The sequence below is a fragment of the Carlito syrichta genome, unplaced genomic scaffold (genome assembly GCF_000164805.1).
Source record: "Carlito syrichta isolate Samal-C Ts95f unplaced genomic scaffold, Tarsius_syrichta-2.0.1 Scaffold305189, whole genome shotgun sequence".
Taxonomy (NCBI): domain Eukaryota; kingdom Metazoa; phylum Chordata; class Mammalia; order Primates; family Tarsiidae; genus Carlito; species Carlito syrichta.
Genome location: NW_007249285.1, coordinates 248,083 through 272,988, shown reverse-complemented (window position 1 = coordinate 272,988; position 24,906 = coordinate 248,083). Strand labels below are relative to the sequence as shown.

At 46.3% G+C, this 24,906-nt stretch overlaps 1 protein-coding gene across 1 annotated transcript in view; it reads right to left on the bottom strand.

Annotated features, from left to right (window-relative positions):
- The window catches only part of MICAL3 (microtubule associated monooxygenase, calponin and LIM domain containing 3), a 128,900-nt gene extending 104,881 nt beyond the window's left edge, over window positions 1-24,019 (bottom strand). The window contains exons 1-15 of the mRNA XM_008061287.2: window positions 23,684-24,019; window positions 21,058-21,265; window positions 19,077-19,193; window positions 18,586-18,687; window positions 17,527-17,682; window positions 16,139-16,239; window positions 13,575-13,832; window positions 13,093-13,208; window positions 11,878-12,004; window positions 10,442-10,538; window positions 7,907-8,054; window positions 5,079-5,275; window positions 2,407-2,519; window positions 2,255-2,317; window positions 1,608-1,778 (exon numbers count right to left, since the gene is read on the bottom strand). Of these exons, the coding sequence (XP_008059478.2) occupies window positions 1,608-1,778; window positions 2,255-2,317; window positions 2,407-2,519; window positions 5,079-5,275; window positions 7,907-8,054; window positions 10,442-10,538; window positions 11,878-12,004; window positions 13,093-13,208; window positions 13,575-13,832; window positions 16,139-16,239; window positions 17,527-17,682; window positions 18,586-18,687; window positions 19,077-19,193; window positions 21,058-21,265; window positions 23,684-23,947 (2,238 nt within the window). The 5' untranslated portion in view covers window positions 23,948-24,019. The remainder of the gene's footprint in view (window positions 1-1,607; window positions 1,779-2,254; window positions 2,318-2,406; window positions 2,520-5,078; window positions 5,276-7,906; window positions 8,055-10,441; window positions 10,539-11,877; window positions 12,005-13,092; window positions 13,209-13,574; window positions 13,833-16,138; window positions 16,240-17,526; window positions 17,683-18,585; window positions 18,688-19,076; window positions 19,194-21,057; window positions 21,266-23,683) is intronic.
- Window positions 24,020-24,906: the final 887 nt, after the last annotated feature.

Genomic DNA, 24,906 nt, shown 5'->3' with positions numbered 1-24,906 from the left:
TAACACTGATTTCACAGCATCCCAAATATTCTGATAAGATGTATCTTTGTTTGTTTGTTTCCTGGAATCATTTTATTTCTCTCTTGTTTTCTGTGTTGACCCAGAAGTGATTTCAGCAGCATGCTGTTTAGTGTCCATGTCTTTGTGTGTCTTGCGAGGATCTTGTTGGTGGTAAAATTTACTTTTATTCCATTATGATATGAGTCAATGCGTGATAGTCCTTCAATCTTCGAAGGAGGACATTCACTCTTTATACATGAGAGGGGTGGTGGCAGAATTCATTTTTCACAGTTGCAGATTTGAAGAAAATAAAATAACCTCCCCTAAAGTAAAAGCAAAAAAAAAAAAAAAAAAAAAGGAAACAGAAGCTGTAATTCTCATTATCCTTTACCCAAGCTCAATGCTCTCTGAGCCTATACTCCTAATTCTGATTTGGAAAACTCATCTTCCCACCCAAAATGAAACAATAAAGCAATCTTCTCTTTGAGGCAAGCTTCCTTTAATGGAGAATATTCCACCCCTCTTGAGATGGGAAAACCTGGCGCTGCCAGAGCCTCTAGGCAACCTCTACTATGTCTCAATGAATATCATCTTTCCTGTAAGCCAGAACATGAATAGCCAATGGTGCAAAGACTAGATGTGAGAAGAAATCAATTATGGCCAGACTCCAAGCAAAGCTGGTCTCAACCCCTTAGCCCATAGGAATAATGGCTGGTGAGTATGGAGAAGACAGAGATTGGGCCTCTGTACTCTGGCTACTCTCTCCAGTCACCTGAGAGTTTGACATGAAATGTTCAGTGTGAATCTCAAAAATCCCAGCCTTCTTATAAGCCCGAGTGCCTTTTAGACAAGCAAGGGGAGAGACATGGCCCGACAAAGACACCTCACGTCAAATGCGCCTGTCCAGCACCCTCACACGTGACTTGTGGGAGTACCATTTTGCACCCCAAATATTCATATTATTGGGAAAACATCCTAGGAAATATCTGTAACACACAGAAGGGGCTTTATCACAAGAATGTTTACCTGGGTATTTTACTATGAAAGATGAGAAACAACTAAACGTCTACCTTCAGAGCATCAGTTAGGAGGAGCATGGCACCCACATATTCTAGAAGATGTGTCTGAAGAGTTTGTAACGACATGGGAATGTACCCACAGCTCAATGAAAAGAGCAGGATGGAAAAGTACGATATATGTAAAGAATGACCTCGCCTGTGAAAATAAGAATGCACTAAAAAAAGAACCAAAAGAAATACAGCGAACAGAAATAGAAGTATAGTTGCCTGCATTCTCTTTATCATACTTTTCAGCATAAGCATTTATTTCTTTTATAACTTAAATATATATATATATATATGGTTTAGATTCCTCTGCTGATTTGGTCACAGACAACTCAGACCCGAATGCTAAGGATCAAACAGCCCAAAATGCATTAGGTGAACTCATGAAATGCTCTTCTCTGCCACAGTTAAGCAAGGGAAAGCCAGGTGCCAGGCTGGGCCCCATGAACCCAGGGTCTATGACAGCCCACCTCATTTGATGGAAAGGATCCCACCTTCCTGTGGGACCTAAGTCTGGAGGGCGAGGTGTGAGACAGTGCTTACCTGTCTCCGGATGCCGGTGGACTGGGGGGGCGCATTCTCTTCAAATTTGGCCAGCAGCTGGGTTGCCATGTACTTGACTTTGTTCTGGTTCCCCACGGTGACATCCATCCTCCTGTCCGTCAGAGTGCTCACCAGCGTCGGTCTTTCTCTGTGGCTCCGGGGAGCATCCTCCTGATCAACACCAAGCCCCCAAGAACCAGGCTGTTACAGGAGGCCCCTACACGCCCTTCCCTCCGAGAAGAAGCGTGGCCAGGACCTAGCACAGGGGCTGGGAGTCTGGCTTTGGGCCGAGCTCTGCAGCTCTCTTCCAGGTTCTAATGTCTACTCGGAGTCAGCGAGACTCTGAAATGCATACCAGTATGAAGAGCACTCAGACTGGTACCAGGATTGCCATGTCCCAGGAATGCCACTGCACTCTGCCAAATGTGTGATTCTAAAGGCTCAAGAAGGCCAGAGCGTGCACATGAGTATGTTCCCTGGATGCCTTCCAGAAAAGTAAAGACAAAACCCCAAAGAAAAAGCATCTGCCCCCAGAAAGTCTCATAGAGGATGAATATGATCTAGCAATACCAATGTGAAAATCAAGGATTTAAACCAAAAAGGGCAATTCAGTATAATCATTCTAGCAAATCCCAGCTGAATCTCACCTCCTCTGACTGACTGGTCTTCCTCCTCTTTCCAGCACCATCCAAGTCCTTTTCCTTTTTATCCTGTACCAAGAGAGGAAAGAAATTGCATTATTCTAGACATCAGACCCTGCCATTAGTTTTACAGCTAGTGAAAATGTTCCTTGACACACCTTGGGAGAACGCTTGCGAGAGATGGTCTGCCCAAGTTTGCTTAGGAAGGAGATGGGGGATTTGGTGCTGGCTATCAGGACGGCTTTCTCCTCAGCATTCAGGTCCAAGGCGTCTGTGAACAGAAACCAGAGATGGTCAAGGACAGCCCTGGAGGGTGTTGCAAACTTCTGACCAGAACCATTCTCCATTTGCAGGTGGCTCGTGGAAGCTCAGAATACTCTAAAGGTTCGTCAGCTGTGACAAAAACATGCAGATCTCAGCAGGAAACTCCGTGAAGGAAATACACACTCAGGTCTGAACGCTGAGCCTTCTCTTGTCCATCCACAAAAACAAAAGCAACGCTTTTCCCCTGATCTACTTTGGTTATCAAAATCTGCACTTTTGTTTTTTAAAAGTTGGGATTGGCTAGGCATGGTGGCTCACGCCTGCAATCCCAGCACTTTGGGAGGTGGAGGCAAGAGGATTGCCTGAGCTCAGAGGTTCAAGACTAGCCTGAGCAACACAGCGAGACCTTGTCTCTACAATAAATAAAAAAAATTAGGCCGAACTCGGTGGCTCAGCCTGTAATCCCACGCACTGGGAGGCCGAGGTGAGTGAACTGCCTGAGCCCGTGGGTTCAAGACCCACCTGGGCAACTTGGCGAGACCTCATCTATACAATAAATCAAAAAATTAGCCGGGTGTGGTAGCGCGTGCCTGTAGTTCCAGCTACTCGGAAGGCTGAGGCAGAAGGATCACCAGAGCCCAGCAGGTCGAGGCTGCGGTGGCTGGGAGCGGCCACTGCACTCCAGTCTGGGCGACAGAGTGAGAATCCAACTCAAAACAAAACAAAACAAAACAAAAAATTAGCCAGGCATGGTGGTGCACTCCTATAGTTCCAGCTACTTGGAATGCTGAAGCGGAAGGATCGCCTGAGCCCAGCAGGTCTAGGCTACCTGCAGTGGCCACAAGCATGCCACTGCACTCCAGCCTGGGTGACAGAGTGAGATTCTGACTCAAAAAAAAAAAAAGTTGGGATCTGGCTGTGATTGTTAGCTACAGCAGAGTGTTGACGTCTCCCTTCTGTCATAAAAATTTCAGGACAGAGAGAAACAGAGGGAGAGAAAAAATTCAAGAGCTGTGTAACTTGGGTCGTTGATTTGAGTATATGCAGATGTGTGCTCTGAGCTGATGTGGGGGCGGTCTCCCTGAATGGGTACATTCATGTTAGAGTTGTGGATTTCTGTTGTAAGAACTGTATATCTAATCAGAAAAAGCCACAGATGCCTATAAGAGTACATGGACTAGAAGACACAAGGGGGGAGGGTACCACACATTTTGTGGATTTCGATGTTTTATTAGTAATAATAGAAATTAAAAAAATAGCAGTTAGCTAGCCTCAGCAGCACAGTGAGACCATGTCGCTACAAAAAACAAAAAAACAAATTGGGCTTGGTGGTGCAGCCTGTTTCAGCCACTTGGGAGGATAGGGCAGGAAGACTGCCTGAGCCCAGGAAGTAGAGACTGCAGTGAGCTGTGATTGTGCCACTGCAATCCAGTCTGGGCAATAGAATGAGACCTCAATTCAAAAAAATAAATAAGCCAGGCGCGGTGGCTCACACCTATAGTCCCAGCACTTTGGGAGGCTGAGGCAGGAAGATCACTTGAAGCCAAGAGTTCAAGACCAACCTAGTCAAATAGCAAGACCCTGTGTCTCTACAAAAAAAATAGAATACATTTTTAAAAACTGTAATTAACTATTAGCAAATCACTCACATTTATTAAGTGCCTCCATCTGCCAAATATTCTTCTTAGTACATCCAAGGGTAATTATATATATTATCTCCATTTTACATTTGGGGAAACCAACACACAAGGAAATTTAGTAAATTGCTTAAGGTCAAGTGGAAGTATGGGGACATAAACCCAGGTCAGACACCACAGTCAACACTGTTAAGCATTATGCCACACTTACTCCAAGGACAGTTAAGGACAAAAGGAAGATTTTTTGTGGCACTGTGATAGATTGAGGTAGCAAGCTGAGGGCCAAGGGAAGATATTTGGGAAATGCTCAGAGGAAGTACAGAAAAGGAAGCCAGAGAAGGCAAAGCTACAGGAGAAAGAAGAATGAGCCTGCATGGCAAGAAGATGAGGGCATGTCAAGAACAAAAAGGACATCGTTCCACAGTGCTGACTCTGCAGAAAAGCCAAGCACATGTGCGACAAGAATGAGAAAAGAATCCGACTGTGGTGACTCTTTCAGACCGAAGAGAACATCTTCAGTGGCGTGGTACCAAGAGAAGCTGGACTAGAGCGTATCGCCAAGTTTAGGAAGAGAGGAAACAGAGGCCACAGGATCAGTCACTTTTCCAAAAAGGCTGGTTCTGGGAGGAAGGGTATGAGAAAGTGGTAAAGTCAAGAAGAAAGAGTTTGCATGCGAATTAATTCTTTTTGCATCCTTGTGGATTCCGTAAGAAAGATCTGGGGAAGAAGTAACAGTCGAGGATGCAGCTAGAGATGGGAAGATAAAGGAGCAAGTTCCAGAGACTTCTCCTGATGGCCCACCAGTAAAACACACAGGCAGCTCAGGTTTGTGTTGGGTGGCGTGGATGAGGGCGGCTGGAAGCAAGAACAGACAGGCCACTGCAGAGCAAGGAACGCGGGCGCGCACACCGGCGGCTGCCGGGCCTTACCGCTGGAGGGGAGCGAGTCCTTGAACATCTCGTAGAACTGAGTCAGGTACATCACCATGGACAGCTTGTCAGGCTCCCCCACGGAGGCCATTTCTTTGCCTGTCATGATGGGAGAAATGCCCAGTTCCTTCTCAGCAATATCAAAGGCCAGTTGGTTATTCTTCTCCACATTTTGCTCATCCAAAGAATCAAAATCTCTGAGAAACAGGATGAGGAAAATGTATCAACATGGGTTGACTGTCCCCAAACCAGAAAACACAGGATTCATGAAGGCACTGTCATTTCTCAGTCATTCAGCCAAAACCCAGGGCGTGGTACATTACCAAAATCCAAAAGCAAACCTGACTATCTCACCTCTTGCTCTCCTTCCTTTTACTAATGAAAAAACACACCCTCAAAAAGAATTGATTGAAGATCTATTCATTAAAGGGAGAAAGTTGAAAACTACTCTCATTTTTTCATTAACATAAATGTCTCACTAAAATGCAAGCTCAAAGGTCGGGCATGGTGGCTCACGCCTGTAATCCCAGCACTTGGCAAGGCTGAGGTAGGAAGATTGCTTGAGTCCAAGAGATCAAGACTAGCCTGGGCAACATAGCAAGACCCTCTCCCTATAAAATAAAATTTAAAAATTTGCCAGGTGTGGTGGTGCCTATAATCCTAGCTATTCAGGAGGCTGAGGCAGATGGATCACCTGAGCCCAGGAGGTTGAGGCTACAGTGAACTGCGATTGTGCCACCACACTCCAGCCTGGGCGATGGAGTAAGACTGGCTCAAAAGTCAATTAATTGGCCGGGCTTGGCTCAGCCTGTAATCCCGCACTTTGGGAGGCCAAGGTGAGTGGACTGCCTGAGCCCGCAGGTTTGAGACCCGCCTGGGCAGGTAAGACCTCATCTCTACAATAAATCAAAAAAATTAGCCAGATGTGGTAGCACGCGCCTGTAGTTCCGGCTACTTGGAAGGCTGAGGCGGAAGGATTGCTGGAGCCCAGCAAGTCGAGGCTGTGGTGGCCGGGAACGGCCACTGCACTCCAGTCTGGGTGACTGAATGAGACTCCAATTAAAAAAAAGAAGTCAATTAATTAATAAAATAAAAATAAACAAATAAAATGTAAGCTCTAGAACAGGAACTTTCTTTAATGTGTGCTCTCTCACACCTTGTGTGTGGTCTGTACATATTACACTAATGTCAAATAAAGATAAAAATTTGGATCAGACTAAAGGCCTAGGCCTATCACCCACCATGGGCCTGGAACCTGACAAGCTATTAATGTACTAAATCAGCTCTAGTAAATCCTATTCCGCATTCTCTTTACGGGGAAATTCCAAAACCTTTCTCATAAGATTCTTTCATTGCAACATCTCCTAAATTTCCCCGAGTACTTACATTAACAGACGTTTCCTACGGGGTTTTAAGCTTCTTGCTATTCAGAGTGAAGAACTGACGGCAATCTTCTTTAGATGACTTCAGGTTAACCTGGCAGCCCTTATTTTGTATGAACCCACTGACCTCGTTGCATTTTTTCAAATTCCTTCTCCCTGTAGGTTAAGCCTATTACGCTATAGAGACGCAGCTGGAATGAAGACACTGCCGTCTAAGCAGTGCCAAGTATCTCCTCACTACTCTGTGTTCTGCTAAAAGATGGTCCCCTAGACCTGGTCCAGGCATCCTCTGGCTCCTGTTTGAACAGGACCGCCCTCCCACCCCCCGCTAGGTTCCCTCAATACCTTTGCCTGAGTCCTTTCTCTTGCCTTCCCTTTGGAATAGAGCTGATGCACCTGGCCTATCCCCTGAAGCAATTTTATGCCCTGTGACAATTTTTCCCAAACTGTTCTCCCTCCCCAACCCCCTGCTTTGATGGGAGTAAAGAAGTCCTATTTTCACTTATCTTTTACCAACTTCTGGATGAGCTAAGGGACAGGAGCGCCAGGTCACTCACTTACCTTCGCTCACACACATCAGAAATCCCCATTTTTAATCCACACTGTGCAAGGCTGTTTTGACTAGCTCTTGCCTCATCAGCTTATAACTGTCATATAAATAGGGACTACATCTTTTAGGATTTCTTAATCATTAAAACAAAACAAACAGAAATCGGGCCCTTAAGTGGACCTAATGATAAAAAGTACAGGCAGCCAAAATAATAAGTCAACACGCTCTGCTTCTGTTTCTGAACCTTTTTGTTTGGCTTCCATGGTAACAAATGCCGACAGGGGAAACCGGAGTGCGCTGGTCCCTGCAGCTGACCTGGGGTCATCCTGGTGTACTGATTTTGATACAGTAGAGATATTACTCGCACAGGTGGATAGGACAACATTAGTTTCGTGATCTTGGCAGAGGATGTCTGCAAAAAGTGCAGTCTTTAATGAAGAGAAAATACCAATGAACCATCATAAATCGGGCAAGCATTCATTGTGTTTTGTTTTGTCAGTAGTGACATATTTGCCTTGAGCTAGCCAAATGTTCTAGCCAGGTTTCCCTTGTGACCAATAGGACTGGAGAGATAGCTGGCCGAAATGAAGAGTTCAACCCGGGGCCAATAAACAGAGTTTTCCTTTGTGGAAAGCTAACAGGCCCAGGTGGGTGTTAGAACTTTTTACTTGTGAGTGCTATGGTTTTAAAAACTCAGCTAATCCTTCCTAGGTTGAGCTATATGGTCCCTGACATAGAGAGTTTTAAATATAACTAAATCAAAACCACTGCCTTTAAGAGGTCTCTTACTATGTTCCTTATTCTAGGAAAAAGGACAACATTTGGCTACTTGATAGCAGGATGCTGTGAGATCCTTGGGGAAATAAGCTAAAACACAAAGTTTGGCCATTACTTACATTAGATCAGGCCGGTATCTATGGATAATCGCACAAAGGGCCAAGCCGCTTTTCCAAGACATGGTTAGATCTGTCACATTTACCCCGGCGTAGCCATCTGTCTGCCTTTGGCACCAACCCAGCAGTTTGCTTGAACGAGCTACAGACTCTGAAACAAACAAACAAAAATTTACTAATGGAACTGTGGTCACCTGGTAACGCTGATATAGGATTCTCTTTGCAGTCCACATATCCTTTTGGAAAAATTGCTGAGGGTAGGGACAAAATAGTCACAGAAAGACTGTCATTCAAAAGAAAACAGTGAGAAAGAAGCTTATGTAACTGGTAGTGTGACACGGAATTTTAGGTAGAAAAGAAACTACCCATTTTTCCAGACTCGGGTCAATGTCCATCCTAATCGACTGACACAGTCACAGCTGGGGTGACCGGGGCCTGACCGTGCTGAAGCCCAGCGTCGCTATGGCTCTCCCAGATGCTGACTTAGATGGAAGAGCGCCACCTACTGAGTGATCACCCTCACTGGCAGCCGTTCTAGGATTTCCCTGGGGAGTTAGTTGCCTTGCAATTGGCTGAGGAAGGCTTTTCCTTCCAAAGGAACATCGGGAAGATTAGATTAGAAAAGGTTCCATCCTATCTGGCAGCACACTCAACCAGACGCAAACCAAGCCATCTCTTACACTTTGCAAAGTACTGAACAGTTTGCCAAGTGAAGAAATACTGCAGGGTCACGCTGGCAACGCTGAGGACCCAGGCCAGAAGATACCCAGGGCCACATTTGGCCCTTTGTACTATACATTATCACATCTTGAAAAACGAACAGGCAAACGCATACCCTTGGATGTTTTGGGGTTCACTGAAATATCTTCCAAAACTCAAACAGCCTTTATAAAAATCCTTCTCTTAATCATATCAAAAGAGATCTGATATGGATTGCTTAAGATAATCTGTGAAATATTTCTACTCCAGAAAGTCTGTTCCTTTACCTAGGGCAGCTGAAAATATTTAGCTTTGTGCTAAGTCATTTAGCAATTTGTGAACATAAGACTCAAAACTGTGTATCATCAAAATCCCATTTCATTTAGGTTTGTCATAGTGAAAATATATTCTAGAACTACACATAGAACCACTTCTGGTGCCATCTCTTGGCTCAGAAATCAACTGTCTTTTGCATGCATTACAGGATGTTTGGTAGTCTGGATATCTGATTATCCAATATGCACGGGCAACTTCAATATTCCAGACTCTAAGATAATAAACACCGAATAAAAATACACTCTCTGCTTTCAAGGAGATGACACCAGTGGAGAAAATGAAAATGCTTCTCATTGCCTGTTCTCATTCATACTTCAATGTCCCAATGGCATGTCAAATTCAAAATGTCCAGATGGAACTCAAACCTTCTTGACTCTCCCACCGCCCTGTCTACCCTGACGCAGCACCATCAAACAACACCTACCTCTTGCCCCACAGGGCCATCAACCACCCCTTGACTCTGCCTTTTGACCATTCTTTTTTTTTCCAAGTTGGAGTCTCACACTGTTTCCCAAGCTGGAGTGCAGTGGCACGCTCATGGCCCCCGCAGCCTTGACCCGCTGGGTTCACGTGATCCTTCTGCCTCTGCCTTCCAAGTAGCTGGAACTACAGGCACACGCCACCACACCTGGGTATTTACCATTCTCTCTTATGGAGTCAACAAGGGAGGCCAGGCACTGTTGTAAGCACACTCTACAGTCACAGAGCCCTCATGATCTCATGGGAGGCAGGTACTGCTACCCTCACTTCACAAAGAAAATGAAGGTCAGAGAGGATCAATCGCCTCTTCAAGGCCAAATGGCAAAGCTGGGACTGGCTTTCACTTGGCCTGGCCCCAGAATCTGAATTTTCCTCTCCTGCCTCCTCCCTTCTCTGTCCCCAGCATCAGTACTAGTTGGGGCCCTTCCCACCTTCAGCCTGGCCACCTCAACGTCCTTCCAACAGGTGTCCCTGCCTCTGGCACGTCCCTTTTCCATTTCTTCTCACATGTGGCTGACTAGGTGTGCTCATGTCATTCTCTTTCCCAAAAAAGTCTTCAGGGGCCTTCCATACACATGAAATATGAAGTGGCCTTCACCTTTGTCACTGTATCCTAGACAATGTCACAGGATCTAGCTAAAATGCCACCATTCTTCCACAAAGTCTTCCCCCAAACCTTAGCTCTCTCCCTCCCTCTGTCCCCTACCCCCAGCTTCTGTATCTGATTTATCTCTATACCCTCATAATACCTTAGACCATGGTAATTCTTTGTTGTTGGGATCTGTCTTTTGCCTGCATTATAGGATGTTTGGTAGCATCCATGGCTTCTACCCACTAGAGGCCAGTAGCACCCGCTCCCAATAATGACAATCAGAAATGTCCCCAGATACCACCAAATGTCCCCTGGAGGGCAAAATCATCCCTGATTGAGAGTCGCTGCCTTAGACATATACCGGTGCAATGCATAAGCACAGCTGTTTCCGAAGGTTACCTGCACTTCAAAAGACCACTGCTTGAACTCACCGTTGCGAGTCAACTTTGGAGTAGTTCGGGAATTTACCAGGTTCTCCATTTCCAGATGGATATCCTTTGTTTCTCCAGTATCATATAAATGGCGCACCTGGCAGAAGGTTATATAGTCAAACAGAAGGACAATCAAACACCAGGTAACAAATTCTCACCTAGGAGCAGAACGGCTGAGATGAAAGATTGGAATAGCAGGTTGGGCCAAGTTTAGACAGAGATGATGACGATGACCTTTAAATCCTTTATGGAATGAAATGGGGTCACAGAGGAACAAACGCATATTAACTGTAAGAAGTTGTGCTGAAAGCTAGGCACCTAACCATCGAGGTCACTTCGAGTCTCTGTTGGACCATTAATTAACAGTAGATTTTATGGACACCTTAAGAACTCAGCACATATGCACACAAATGGCCTAAACTTCAATTAGGAAGTGAGTAGAAAATTATACCAGAACGTAAGCAGATAGATCAAGCAGACTGCTTTCTAAAAGGGTCCCACCATTTTTTTTCTGCATCAAGAGTCTCACTCTGTCACCCAGACTAGAGTGCAGTGGCATGATCACAGCTTACCACATCCTCAGACTCCTGGGTTCAAAGTGATCCTCTCGCCACAGCCTCCCGAGTAGCTGGGACTATAGGCACATACCACCACATCCGGCAAATTGTTCTTTATTTTTGGAAAGACAGGGTCGCACTATACCACTCAGGCTGGTCTCGAAGTCCTGGGCTCAACCAATCCTCCCACCTTGGCCTCCCAAAGTGCTGGGATGATAGGCGTGAGCCGCCATGCCTGGCCTTGTCTCATTCTTTAGTGTCATTATGCTTCATAGGATGTCATTCTTAATGCAGTACAGAGTAGCTTCAGGAATTTTTGAGAAACATCTCAGTAGCACCAAAAAAAAAAAAAAAATCAACTAACTTATAATGTTTTTTATTAGTAGGGAATGTTTTATCCTTTTATTCTTTCAAGTGAACAATCCCATTTGCCCTCACAGTGGTCCTGTAAGTGGGCAGGGATCATTCCTTCCATTTTTCAGGAGATGAAATTGAGGTTCCAAGACAGTAAATCACCTGTCCTACTCACAGGTGAATAGAAACAATAATGCTACAATGCAAGTGGAAGTCACATCCCTGACAAGTACTCTTTCTCCTATAATATGCGATTTGAATGAGAAGATGTGACATCCAGTCCTGGACCCACCATCTTTATCATGTTTGATCTTGGCCATTCGGCAATTCTATGCTTTGGACGATCAATTTGTTGATGGAAAATAGTATCTACCTCCACTAATTCAGAGAAACATCTACTTGGATTACTAAAACAGTGCCCTGCATATGTTTGGTACTAACAGCTATCTGCATCTCGGTTTGTCACAGTTTTGATCAGGCCTGAGAATGGGCCCAGAAGGAGAGAGGTGACTGGAAGACTCTTACCTGGCTTGGCCGGAGGAAGTTGACGTTAATATTGGGGTACCTCGTGACAGGGTCGATGCTGTATTGGCTGAAGTTTTTACTCACATTCTCAGGGGTGGTCTGAGGCAGCAACCTATAAATACTTTCCCTGCAATAACATACAGCAATGTACTCACAGCAGGGAAAAGCACCAGAGATACTTCCCCCTCCTTTTACGTATTTCTGTTTTGGACAGCCCATCAGATTATCTGAAGTTCATGACAAATCCTCATCCCTGACCAGTTTTCTTGAACTCTCCATCAGCCCTTGCTTCCCAGACCTACCAACTCAATGATTCCACCAGCACTGGACTGGGTGGGAGCCAGGGAGAACAGGTGCAATGCTGTCAGCAATTACAGATGCCTGAGGCTAAGTCAAAAAGCAACTCATTTCATGTTTTGTTTTTTCAAATATGCCAATACTTACTTCCGTTTTTAAGAAAATCATATATCAAACTAGAACTTGCCATTACATTTAGCCAGGATGCCTTAAGTAAAGATGGAGAATAAACTGATATCAACCACCAGTTTCACCTCCCTCTCATTCTTCCGGTCAAGGCATTGGTTCTTTATCAGCAAGCAGATCCTAGAGTTTTCATCTCATTTTCAAAATCTGCTTCAAAATATCTGACAGTTAGGGGTTGGAGAAACGTTTACGAGCAGTTTGGTATTTTCCTTTTAATTCAAAGCCACTTTTAATTTCCTCTCCAACACTGGAAAGGGATAACAGACAAGCAGTAGATTAATCTTTCGGTTTCTATAAATTTTATGGCATACTATCTTGCCCCTTATCTTTTATTCATTTATTTTTGAGTCGGAGTCTCACTCTGCCGCCCAGACTAGAGTGCAGTGGCACGCTCCCGGCCACCACAGCCTCGACCTGTTGGGCTCTGGCGATCCTTCTGCCTCAGCCTTCCAAGTAGCTGGAACTACAGGTGCGTGCTACCATGCCCGGCTAGTTTTTGATTTACTGTAGAGATGAGGTCTTGCCAAGTTGCCCGGGCAGGTCTCAAACCCGTGGGCTCAGGCAATCCTCTTGCCTCAACCTCCCAAAGTGCTGAGATTACAGGCTGAGACACCGAGGCCGGACCGCCCCATATCTCTTAAATATGAAAACATCTTATGTGTACCCTGCCTGAAGACTAAACTACTCCTTCCCAGTTTTCTCCTGGAAGCGCCCAGGGTTAATTCCCATTACCTCTCTGCCAGGACTTCCAAGGGGCTTGTTCCCAGAGACCAACTTCGTACCATCCAGGCAGAGTCCATAGCAGCTAGAAAGCCCCGGGCTATTCCTGTACCCATCGGCCAGAATGGCTACGAAGGAGAACAGAAAAAGAAAGAATTAAAATAAGTCACCTCTCAAAACTCAAACTAAACTAAGTAACAAAGAAAGAATTTGCTGTTGGCAGGAACTGTTTGGCAACCGTTCAGATAACAAACTTCTCTGCTTCCCAAATTGGTAGAGGGGCAAGTCCCCGAAGGGGCACAGTCTCCACCCGTCCTTAGTAGGTCTGAGCTCCTGGCAGCCTGCCACCTTCCCCTCCTGCCTGGTGTGATTCCTGCAGGGAGCCTGCCTGGGCTGTACACCACAGTAGACTCTGATCTTACAACCAGGATGCTCAGATTCATTCTAAATGACGACCGCCTCCACCAGAAAGTGCTGCCACCCGTAGCACTCACCTCCAGGAGGCTGTCCCCAACCAGAGCCACTAATAGCTGGTGTCCATTTTGCTCCCGCACCAAGGCGGCGTTCTCGGAGGCGTACATACAAGTGAAGTCAAACATGGCCACGTCGGGCTGCCCGTAGTGATTGATGGCGAAATCTAGAGTGGGCAGTTGCTGCTGGGTGGAGAAGTCCGCCGCCTCCCTGGCGTAGTTGAGCAGCGCCTCCTGGTCCACATTCTCTCGGGAGAGCAAGAGCTCTGTGTCGGCGTAGTCCTGTCTCCAGAGAGAGAAGTGCTTGAGATGGAGGAGCCCCGGCAGGGCTGCCCAAGGTCAGCCAGAGCCATGCTCCTCCATATGGCAGGACACAGCCCAGTGTTGCAGCCTCTCCTGTCCCCTAACATGAACTCATATTTCAAACCTAAAGCTTTCGTAGAGTTTGAAAGAAAGGGGAGCTGTTCCCAGGAGAGCATTCTAAACACACAGTCGTGGCTTTTCCATTAACTTGGAGCAAATCACTACTCCTTTGATTTTGTCCAATCCACCTTTGTATTTAGCTGTTCTTTATTTTTTGAGTTGGAGTCTCACTCTGTCGCCCAGACTGGAGTGCAGTGGCTGCTCCCGGCCACCGCAGCCTCGACCTGCTGGGCCCCAGAGATCCTTCCGCCTCAGCCTTCCAAGTAGCTGGAACTACAGGCGCGCTACCACGCCCGGCTAATTTTTTGATTTATTATAGAGATGGGGTCTCACCAAGTTGCCCAGGCGGGTCTCGAACCCGCGGACTCAGGCAATCCACTCACCTCAGCCTCCCCAGGCGCGGGATTACAGGCTGAGCCACCGAGCCCGGCGAGCTGTTCTAAATATAAATTTATGCACTGGTACTTTGAGAACTGAAAAAGCATTTTATAGTTTGTTATCATTGGCAATCGTTATCTTCTGGGTAGTAAGCAAACGGGCAAAGGGAAACCCATGAAACATACAGCTAACTCATGAACCCGACCGGAAACATCCGAGAGCTCTAGTGCCAAGATACGAAGGTGGGGCAACAGCCCAGGAGGCTGGGAAGGAATACACTGCAAATGAAACAAAGGTTTTCAAAATAATAAGTAAGCCTCTGAAAGTCTCTACCGAAACCCACCAATGAAGGACAATGACAAGAGAAACTGGGCTCTCTACCCAGAGGACCGAAAAATTCCGTCTCTGTTTAGGAGGTTCCTGGCAAACGGAACCAAGTCTTTATTCTCCTAAAGTGGGGCCTATGGCTTCTAAGGGCCCCTGATGGTCCTTGCAGCCACCACTACAAGATGTCAAAGCCAAAACACAAACACTCTGGTTAGTCCTGGGAGTACTGTTTGCTCAACACTGAGCAAGTGGCTACAATGGGTTTAGTGTTTAACAGCACACAAGGAGGCATGGCCCCTGCCGCCCAAACAAACACATAGAAAGGAAAAGTAAATCAGGTCTTGGCGTTCTAGATGGCTCCTATCTAATTTCCACTGATAACCACATTTCTGCCTAGACGGCAGATTTAAGTAGTCATTTAGGCCCAAGGCAGACTAACTGCTTCACTGGCTCCCTCTTATTGAAAGCAATGTAACTCCTATGGAGTCCCAGATAACCAGCAAACCAATTTTATGAAGCAGCTGACCAAATACATCTTGCTTCTGCTTTTGGGAGAATGAGCTGCCAGGCTGCTTTGTCCTGTTTCTCCCTGCACACTATAGGGTCGCTGTGCTGAGAAACAGACCCAAGACTCCCGGATGGAAACGGGTCTCTGAGCTGAGGCATGTGCTAGCCAGCTCACACCCCACGCTGCTCTGAGATAAGGCAGCAGTGTCACTCAGACTAAAGTGACCTGATTCATTATCATCCTGCGAAGACAAAGGATCCCCTGAAGCTCAGCTGTGAGTCTCTGGTGGGAACTCTCAAGCCTGAATCAGTGCTTCTGGTACCACTTTGCTTCTGTCCTCCTTGTCACATGGGGACAGTAGTTTTCATATTCAGACCAATGAGACCAAATAAGATGTAAGAAACTCTCCTTGAGGAACCATGCACCCTGTGATTCTCTAATTTTGTATTTCAGATCCTTATCTTCAGGGCACAATTATTGCTTCTCGGTCAAACTCCTTACTTCCTTCTACCATCCTCCCTCCCAAAACATGTCCTGTTCACCAGTCAGTAATTGATCACATGTGGACCTCACTAGAACCACATATCACCTAAAATCGAACAGAATATTTATGCATGAAATGCTATCTGAGACCTGCTTTGAAACAACTCAATGGCAAGAACAGGAGTGTGCTGAAGTATTTCTGACACGACATTGGCTGCGTGTTGAGAATTGTTAAAGTTGGATGATGGGCGCATAAAGGTTCATCATACTATTCTTCGCACTGTTGTTACATTTGAAATCAGTCATAATAAACACTGTTAAAGTCAAGCTGAAAAACATCAGGGGTTACCAGAAGATGCATTCAGTGCTCATTTCATTCTCTTTCAGGAAAAGCCATCAGACAATAAAACGCTTTCTCTTGGTGATCACATTAACCAAAAAAGAGGTCTGAAGGAAATCCATTGCTTACATGCAGTATCACCCCTTTGTCCAGTAAACTCTGTTTTTTGGCTGTCATAACAAAATAATGCGTGTCATCCTTGTAGTAGACGATGTTCTCCAAGTCGATACCTGGGTCAGAAAACAAACGTGTGTGTGTGTTAAGAGTTCGCTGAGATGAAGTTACATTAAGGTAGCCGGAAGGGTTGTGCATAGTCTAGAGACAAGGGCTATAAAACTCCAGGGGGAAAGCTGTCTAAGCCCAGATTCTCTCTTCCTGCAACATGGATTCATAAAAAGAAGAGGAGTTTTGTTTCTCTTTGTGCCATTCTAGCATTCACTCGACACCCCAGATGATTTTAAAAACGAGGACTGATGGTTAACAGAACGATAAGGAGGGGAAACCAAAACAAAACAACAAAAAAGGAGGCTAAGCTCTAAAGAGGGTTTGGGTTAGTTATCAGGTTAAGCCTCTTTGATAGTCATCAAGGCTCTCCCAAATTCTTACGGAAAGGACAGACAACTTGATGTCTAGAAGCAGGGAGTGAATCACTGACTTTTTAATTCAATTAATCTAAAAAATAGGTGTAGCGAGGGAAAAAATCAAGTTCTAGAAAAAAGAGAATAAAGGTAAGTTTAGCAAAATACATAAGTTAATCATACAGCTATCACACAGCAATCTCTTTCCTAGCTGGCCCATGGTTTATACATTCAAGTCCCAGTCGGAACTAAGGAAGAAAACCTCTGGTCGGGTTCTCAATCAAACCAGAGAGCTACCAACTAGCTGCTTGCTATATCGATAGCATGATTAGTAACATGGTATAGAAGAAGGCGGTGGGAAGGAGGTGCAGACAACAGAAAGAAATTTATTTTTATATGTTTTAAGTTGGAGTCTCACTCTGTTGCCCAGGCCCTAGTACGGTGGCATGGTCACGGCTCACGCAGCCTAACCTCCTGGGTTCAGGTGATCCTCCCACCTCAGCCTCCTGAGTAGCTGGGACTATAAGGGTGTGCCACCATGCCTAGCTAAATTTTTGAATTTTTTTGTAGCGATGAGGTCTTGCTATGTTGCCCAGGCTGGTCTTCAACTCCTGGGCTCAAGCCATCCTCTCACCTCAGCCTCTCTGGGATTACAGGCATGAACCACCACATCTGGCCTAGAATGAACATTTAAAAACAAATAAACACAAAACCCCAAGCTGCCCAGTCACTGTGGCAAGGACTAAGAATACTAGAAGCGGACGCGAGGTCTGTGGGAAGCATTGGGTCAAGAACAGGCCTGGGAGTGAAGAGAGCACGGAGAGGCAAAGGGCGTAGCAACGACATCAACAGCCTCCACCCCACAAAGTGCCCAAGAAAAAAGTGAAGAGGGCTTGTTTAAATTTCCATCCTTATGGCACTGAAGGCCCCTACACCAACCTGTGGCTTCCCTCAGCTCCTGGAAGAATTTTTGGTTAAATATAAAAGCCACACCGCTGATCTCTTCCACTTTGGCTTCTGCTGTTGTATTTCGGTTAATAAAATTGGCTGTAATGGCAATGGCCAGCTTGCCACGAAATTCTTTCCGACGAAATCCTGCAGGGAAAGAAATTTTCGGAGGTGGCGATGGCTGGCAAGAGAAGAAGGAACACTTCAAATGAAAGGGGAATGTTGATGAAGACATTAGGGAGAGGCAGGCAAGATGCAATGGAAACATTTTAGGGCAGCTATTCTTTATCTGAAAATAAGGTGCTTCCCTACCAAAGACAGAACAATTGTGGAAGAAACTCAAAGTCTCCTACACCACAGACTTTTTTTTTTTTGCGACAGGGTCTTGCTATTTTGCCCAGGCTGGTCTCAAACTCCTGGACTCAAGCCATCCTCTTGCCTTGTTCTCCCAAAGTACTGGGATTACAGGTGTGAGTCACCATGCCTGGATTTTTTTTTTTTTTTGAGTTGGAGTCTCACTCTGTTGCCCACACTGGAGTGCAGTGGCACTCTCTTGGCCACCACAGCTTCAACCTGCTGGGCTCAGGCGATCCTTCCGTCTCAGTCTTGTAAGTAGCTGGAACCACAGGTGAGCGCCACTGGCTAATTTTTTGATTTATTGTAAAGACGAGGTCTTGCCAAGTTGTCCAGGCTGGTCTCGAACCTTGGGCTCAGGCAATCCTCTTGCCTCTGCCTCCCAAAGTACTGGGACTACAAGTGCGAACCACTGTGACCCAGAGTATTACTTAGTACTAGGGATTCCATTTAAAAGGGGGGGGTGGAGACACCAACTTAGTAGGACATAGATTGAACCTGCAATGCCAACCACTCAAAGTCTGGCTTGTCTCCTAGTGCTCCAGCAAGCAGCCCCGGGACCATTCAATTAGAGCATGACGCACACGTGCAGGCTGTTAGAGGCATAAGTGCTGGTCACACAAACTCCCACCCCAGGGGTGGAGCAACGACAGCCTTCACCTGGCTATGAGCAGGCAAACGAGCATAAACCAATACCTTCCAGAGTGTTCCTCCGGCCATCTCCACCGATGATCACCTCAAATTCATACTCTGACACAGGATGAGTTTTGGGGTGCACCAGTGCCCGCCAGCCTATCCCTGTGGACCAAAGCCAAATAATGGAGTCACCACCCAGACCACATTCACCCAGCCAGGACCAGCTCCAGGCTCCCAGGCCCACAGAAAACAAAATTCCGAGCCAAAAGTACTAAGCATAACAGCAGTGGGGACAAACTCCAGAAAGAAAAAGGCCCCGAAGAGAATCCCAAGGGACCTTCCCCACCACCCAAGGGCCCGTGATTGTCTACACCGTGTCAGAGCCTCCTCATCAAGCCAAGTCCCCAAAGGCACAGACGGTGTGAAAGCAGCAGCCCCTTCAACTCGTTCTGAAAACAGCCCACAGATGCCTCTGGCTTCTCCCTTGTTCTCATAGTTCCTCACCCTTCAGTGTCCTTTCATGCCCTCTTCACTCATCCAATCCAACTTACGTTCATTCTCTTGGTCCTCGGGAGGCTGTACAAGTCCCTGGAACTCCACGTTGACGTGGATTTCAATGCCCAGGATCAAGGCAACTTTCAGAAGTATGAGTTGGAGCTGACGGATACCTGGATGAGTACAGAGGTGTTGGTGGGAACACACAGAGAAGGGGGTGCCCTTTCCTCGGTCATGGCTCAGGCTCCCACCCCTCTACTACTAGACATCTTTCATTCAGATTCTCAAGGTCTGTCTGGCAGGGGAAATGTTCAAAACCATGCTCTGTAACGGCTTTCGTCCTTTTTAAGGGAGATATAGTCCGGTGGAAAAGATGTTCTGGAGAGACACGTAGGCTGCTTCCACCTCGTGGGCGAGATATTGTGAGCAATCAGAAGCTCTGAGATAGCATGGGATTGTGGCCAACAGGAGACCCCTTTCCCTCGTCCCCTGACTCAGAGCCACCATATTAGCAGCATCTCACCGCAGGAGACAGAGGATGTGCACCCACGGCCTGTTTTCCACAATCTCATGCAGAGCTGCTGCACGGCTTCCTGAGATGCTCACAGCACCTTGCATCCCACTCCCGCACTGATCGGGACACATTCCCATGAAGTAAAGAAGGGAAATCACAGTCCAGCCGCTTCTTCTTACCATCCCCCCTTCCAACCCCTGGTCTACAGCTGTGGAAACTGAGGCTCAGAATGATTGACAACCTTGAGTACTGGCCAGGTGCCAGACCTGACAGTGACTTCAGGTACACAGAAAGAAAGATCTAGCCCTGATCTAAGACCCCCCTCAGCTTCGAAATGAATCCTGCCATACATAAAGGCAGAAATTCTGAGATTAAGTGAATTATCAACCCTCGATCTGCCCTTAAAACCAAACTTACCTGCAGCCCGTGACTAATCTGCTGGGAGCACATGCAAATCCTCCTCTAAGTCATCTTGGTTATTTTTCCCGGCTTACCACAACCACCACCCTTCTGAGTCACAGTCCCGAAGACTCACTAAATCCTGTGCTAGCACATGTTTTATTTTTGCAGACAACTGTGGGTTCCAAGATGCTTTACAAATTACAGCCCGACGGATGGGCAGAGCCCTTCCACTACCAGTGGAATGTGGCAGCTGCTGGCCAGTGCCTGATAAAAACCACTGCTGCAAAACAGCAAAAAGTTTAGTGGTTGAATGTGTTTACAGGACACACCTGGAGGAGCATGGGACAAAGGTTCCTTGATAAAGTCTTCCTGGAATCAATAACGACAATCAATAAAAAAAGACTTTAACTTCATAATGCACATACTATCTGTTCTGAATTGCTTTTCGGACAGGCTACTTACAGTCAAACATCACTGATTGCATGAACTTGTCCTTATACCCTGTAGGATCTCAGAAAGGCACAGGCCCAGCTGAGCTTAGAGATGACAAGAGTAACAGAGCTGTTCTGGCTGTGGACCTAACAGGAACCATCTAACCTAAGAAATCCCATTCCCCCGTTGCCAGTCATGACCATGCCAGGACTCTGCTTCAAAGTGTGGTTTCCTTATGACCGTGCTCCAGAGTACTCCGCTATTACCGTAGGAAAGCATGTATCAAATCACACTGGAGGGCCGCAAGCCTGTGTCCTTCTTCCACAGGACCAAGGACTACCAGAGAATTCAGGACCAAAGTGGTCATCTGTTTCCCAATGCCTGGCCCCAGGGCCCATCCCACACACTGCAAAAGCTCAGAGAGCATCTGAGGCCTAACTTAGAAATCCTCAAGCCCATCTCCACATTTCGCAGAAGATACGCTTGTGGTTAAGAGTCCTAGATTACAGAAGCACTGCATGGCAGGTAATTTTACTCCAAACAGAGTATGCTTGCTACCAGATAGACACTGATGAGACAACAACAGATTGAATGGAGTAGGAATTCCTCCGATCACCTCCCTGTCTCTTTCTGCTGAATAAGTGTGTAGAGATTGGGGTGGAATCCCCAGGGGAGCCGGGTCTACTTACTGATATGATCGATGGCTCCGGCACAGAACTTGCCATAGAACTTCTTGGCACCCAGACCTCGCAGATCATGTATGGTGAACGGCCACAGATGCAAGACGTTGTTGCGGGAGAAGGCATCTCGCTTCTCAATGACGACCACCTTGGCCCCCAGCAAGGATAAGTCAATGGCTGTGCGGAGACCACAGGGGCCAGCCCCAATGATGAGACACTGAAAAACAAAGCTGCTTTCAGGCCAAAGGAAGTAACTCTTGAGGAACATTTCTAGACAAGTTTCATGATCTTGTAACCATCATTCCCCAAAGTTCCCAAATAGGGTTATTCTCCCCACTACCAAGAAGGCTTCACGTCCATTTGGGTCATAGCAGAGGACCTGCGATGGCTTGAGAAAAGAGTTAGTGATTCTGGATAGAGATGACTGAACTGTCAGTGCTAGACACAAACCCAGCATATATTCACCTCGGATAGCCTATATGGCCCTCGACCTGCAACATATTTTTTTGAGTCGGAGTCTCACTCTGTCACCCAGGCTGGAGTGCAGTGACATGCTTGATCTGCTGGGCTCAGGTGATCTTTCCGCCTCAGCCTTCCAAGTAACTGGAACTACAGGCATGCGCCACCATGCCCAGCTAATTTTTTGATTTATTGTAGAGATGAGGTCTCGCCAAGTTGCCCAGGCTAGTCTCAAACCAGTGGGCTTAGGCAATCCTCTCACCTCGGCCTCCCAAAGTGTTGGGATTATAGATGCGAGTCACTGTACCTGGCCCTGCAACATATTTAAATGGGTAGATATGCAAAATACTTAAATGAGCTATCACTTCAACGAATGTTATGAAAAGCACATCTAATCTTACATCAACAGGACAGGACCTTCTGGAAGGTTTCTAAATCAAACAGATTTCTGCTCAAGGAGACAAGATTATAGATACATAGCCTAGGCAATCTTAGATACCTGGAATGGATCTACCACTCAACTGATTCCCAGGAGGCAACTTTTAAGATCCCAAAATTTTAGGTGCTGAAGAGAGTTGCAAAATCCCCAATTCTAGACTGAAGGTTCACAGAAATAATCTTGAAAATCCATACTCGCTGGGCTTGGTGGCTCAACCTGTAATCCCAGAACTTTGGGAGGCTGAGGCAAGTAGATTGCCTGCCCGCAGATTCAAGACCAGTCTGGGCAACTTGGCAAGACCTCATCTCTACAATAAAAAAATTAAAAATTAGCTGGGCTTGGTAACGCATGCCTGTAGTTTCAGCTTCTTGAAAGGCTGAGGTGGAAGGATCGCTGGAGCCTAGCAGGTTGATGCTGGGGTGGCTGTGAGTGTGCTCACTCCAGCCTGGGCGACGGAATGAGTCTCCAACTCAAAAAAAGAAAAGAAAAGAAAATCCATACGCCAGAGAAGTACCCAAGGTGAGAGAAGATACCTAATTAACTTGTGCCAATCATGCAGGAGGAAGACAAGCAATGCTTTTGGTTTTGCATTCCTTTTATTCCTAATTCAAGCCCAGGATCCACTCGTAAAAGTCATGCCTTCAAATGTCTTGAATTCCGCTGGTGAATATCTACCCTACTGCAAGTCCACTGGGGCTGGGTTGCTAAGTATTCACACTGTGCAAATCAAAGCTTGTGAAAGGACATAATAACAGAGCCATGATGCCAACTGCAAATGTTGTGTCCCTGCCAGCTTTTTCCAAATTTCTCACAGGTGTTCTTCTAAGGAGGGAAGTCGGAAAAGTGGCTTTTCTTCTCCATTTCCTCAGACCCTGCCCTGAACAGGTGAGTGCCTATCTCAGGTCATTGCTCAGGTCTACGTGCTTCGTGGAAACCCTGTTTCTCTACACTATGAAGAAAGTAACAGAAATACTTCGGTTCACAAGGTCCTTTCTTATGAATCAAAACAAACATCTGACAAACATATGGACTTCACAGCAACTTGGATGATTTAGAGTCTATCATACTCAGTGATCTATCACAGAAACAGAAAGCTGAGTGCCACACGTTCTCAATCATAAGTGGACCTTAAACAATTATCCTAATACTATAAGAAAGGGATTGGCAGTAGTGGGAGTCTGCCTGGGGAAGAGGGGGCACACCTCGTCAACAACGGTACCTGCGTAATGAACATTTGTATCCCTAACCCTGAGTTGGACCCCGCATCCTTAAAATAAAAAATTTTAAAAAACAAACCTTTGGAACATGGATGGGAAGGGGTCTGAAGCTTGTGGCAAATCCCCAAGTTGGCAAATACTATACCTTACCAGCTGCTGAGCATGGAAAACAGTACTCCAAGAACCACGAAGCTATGTTCAGATTAGACACTAACAGGGCACGGTGGCCTGCTAAGTGACCTACATCCTCCTAACAGTGTGAGGTTCACACCGAGCATGCCAGCAAAATAAAAGTTCCTATGCCACTGGACTTCAGGGTTGCTCTTAAATAGTTGCATATTTAATACATAAATACATGAAATATGCTTAGAACAGGGTCTGGGCCAAGCGAGTCCAACAAACTAAGGTCATGAATTCACAGTGTTTCAACAATGTAGAAACCTCTACCCAGTTCTTCTCTTTGACATCTGGTCAATCCTCACATCAATGACCCCGGGTCCGAGAGGAACCAAGCCCTTACCTTGGTGTTGGTGCATGCTTTTCCCTTTTTGTAGTCTTTGTGACTGCCCCGCTTGTCCAACTTTGCCCAGAGGGCTTTGGCTTTCCAGTAGTTAAGCTTGGACTTGAGCTTGTGATAGAAGGAGCGGTAGTCCTTAGGCTTCAGTTCCAGGTGGTCACAGAGCTCTTGGAAGGCCTTGAGAGTCCCCTTACAGGTGGTGGCCTGGACAAACCGGTCAAAGAGGACATGAGCTTGGTTCACCGTCTCATGTTTCCTCTCTTCCATGTTGTCCCACTCTCAGCAACCCCCAGAGGGGCGCTGGGATGACTGTGGGTCCACCCGACACTGTCACGTTAACCTAACAGAAAGAAAGAAAAAGAGATGGTCAGTGCTTTTGTATCTACAAACATTTTCCAAGAGATCAACACACATAAACAGAATGTATCAATGTACTACATTAAGCGCCATGAGCCAGAGGCACAAGGGAACTGGTGACCACAGAGAAAGAATATCTCAATCCTTGGGAGGTGGGGTTCTCATTGAAAATGGGCTTCCGAGAGGTGATGGCTGATCCTTCAGCATCAATGTTAGCCAGCAGGGAAGAAGTATGGGGCGTGGGAAAATAACACGGCAGGCCTGTGACTGACCCAGACAGATCAGAGTCAGAAATGAGTTCCAGGTTTCCAGCTCAGGCCACCGATTAAACAGTGACACCAGGTCAACAGATTAAAAATAGAAGCGCTCCTCGGTGCAGGAGGTGGCCAGCTCCCTTTCTGACCAGTTATGTTTGAGCTTCCAACACGGAGGTGCTCACTTGGCACTAAAGTATGACTGTGAAATACAGGGGAGTGGCTGGGGATACAAACCCAGATTTGGGAGTCATTACACACCCATGGCAGGTAGACCTATAAAGCAGGTAAGATCACACAAGGAGAGTCCCTGGGGAGAGAAGAGCCATGGGCTCTGGATGAGATCTGGGAAGCACCAGCCTGCCGGAGTAAGACGAGTCCTCTAAAAAGATGACAAGGAACAGAAGAGAGAGGTCTGAAGGGAACTAAAGGGGAACGTCATAGAGGTCTAAGGAGCAGAAGATTCAGTAGTGTCAACGTCAGCAGGGATTTACAGAGCTCACAAAGACTGCTGCATATAGCATGGGGTTGCGAGATTTTACAGCCAGTCCATTTTACCCACATTCATAATTGACCAATGATGATGATGATATCTATACCTTCTCCCTATTGAAA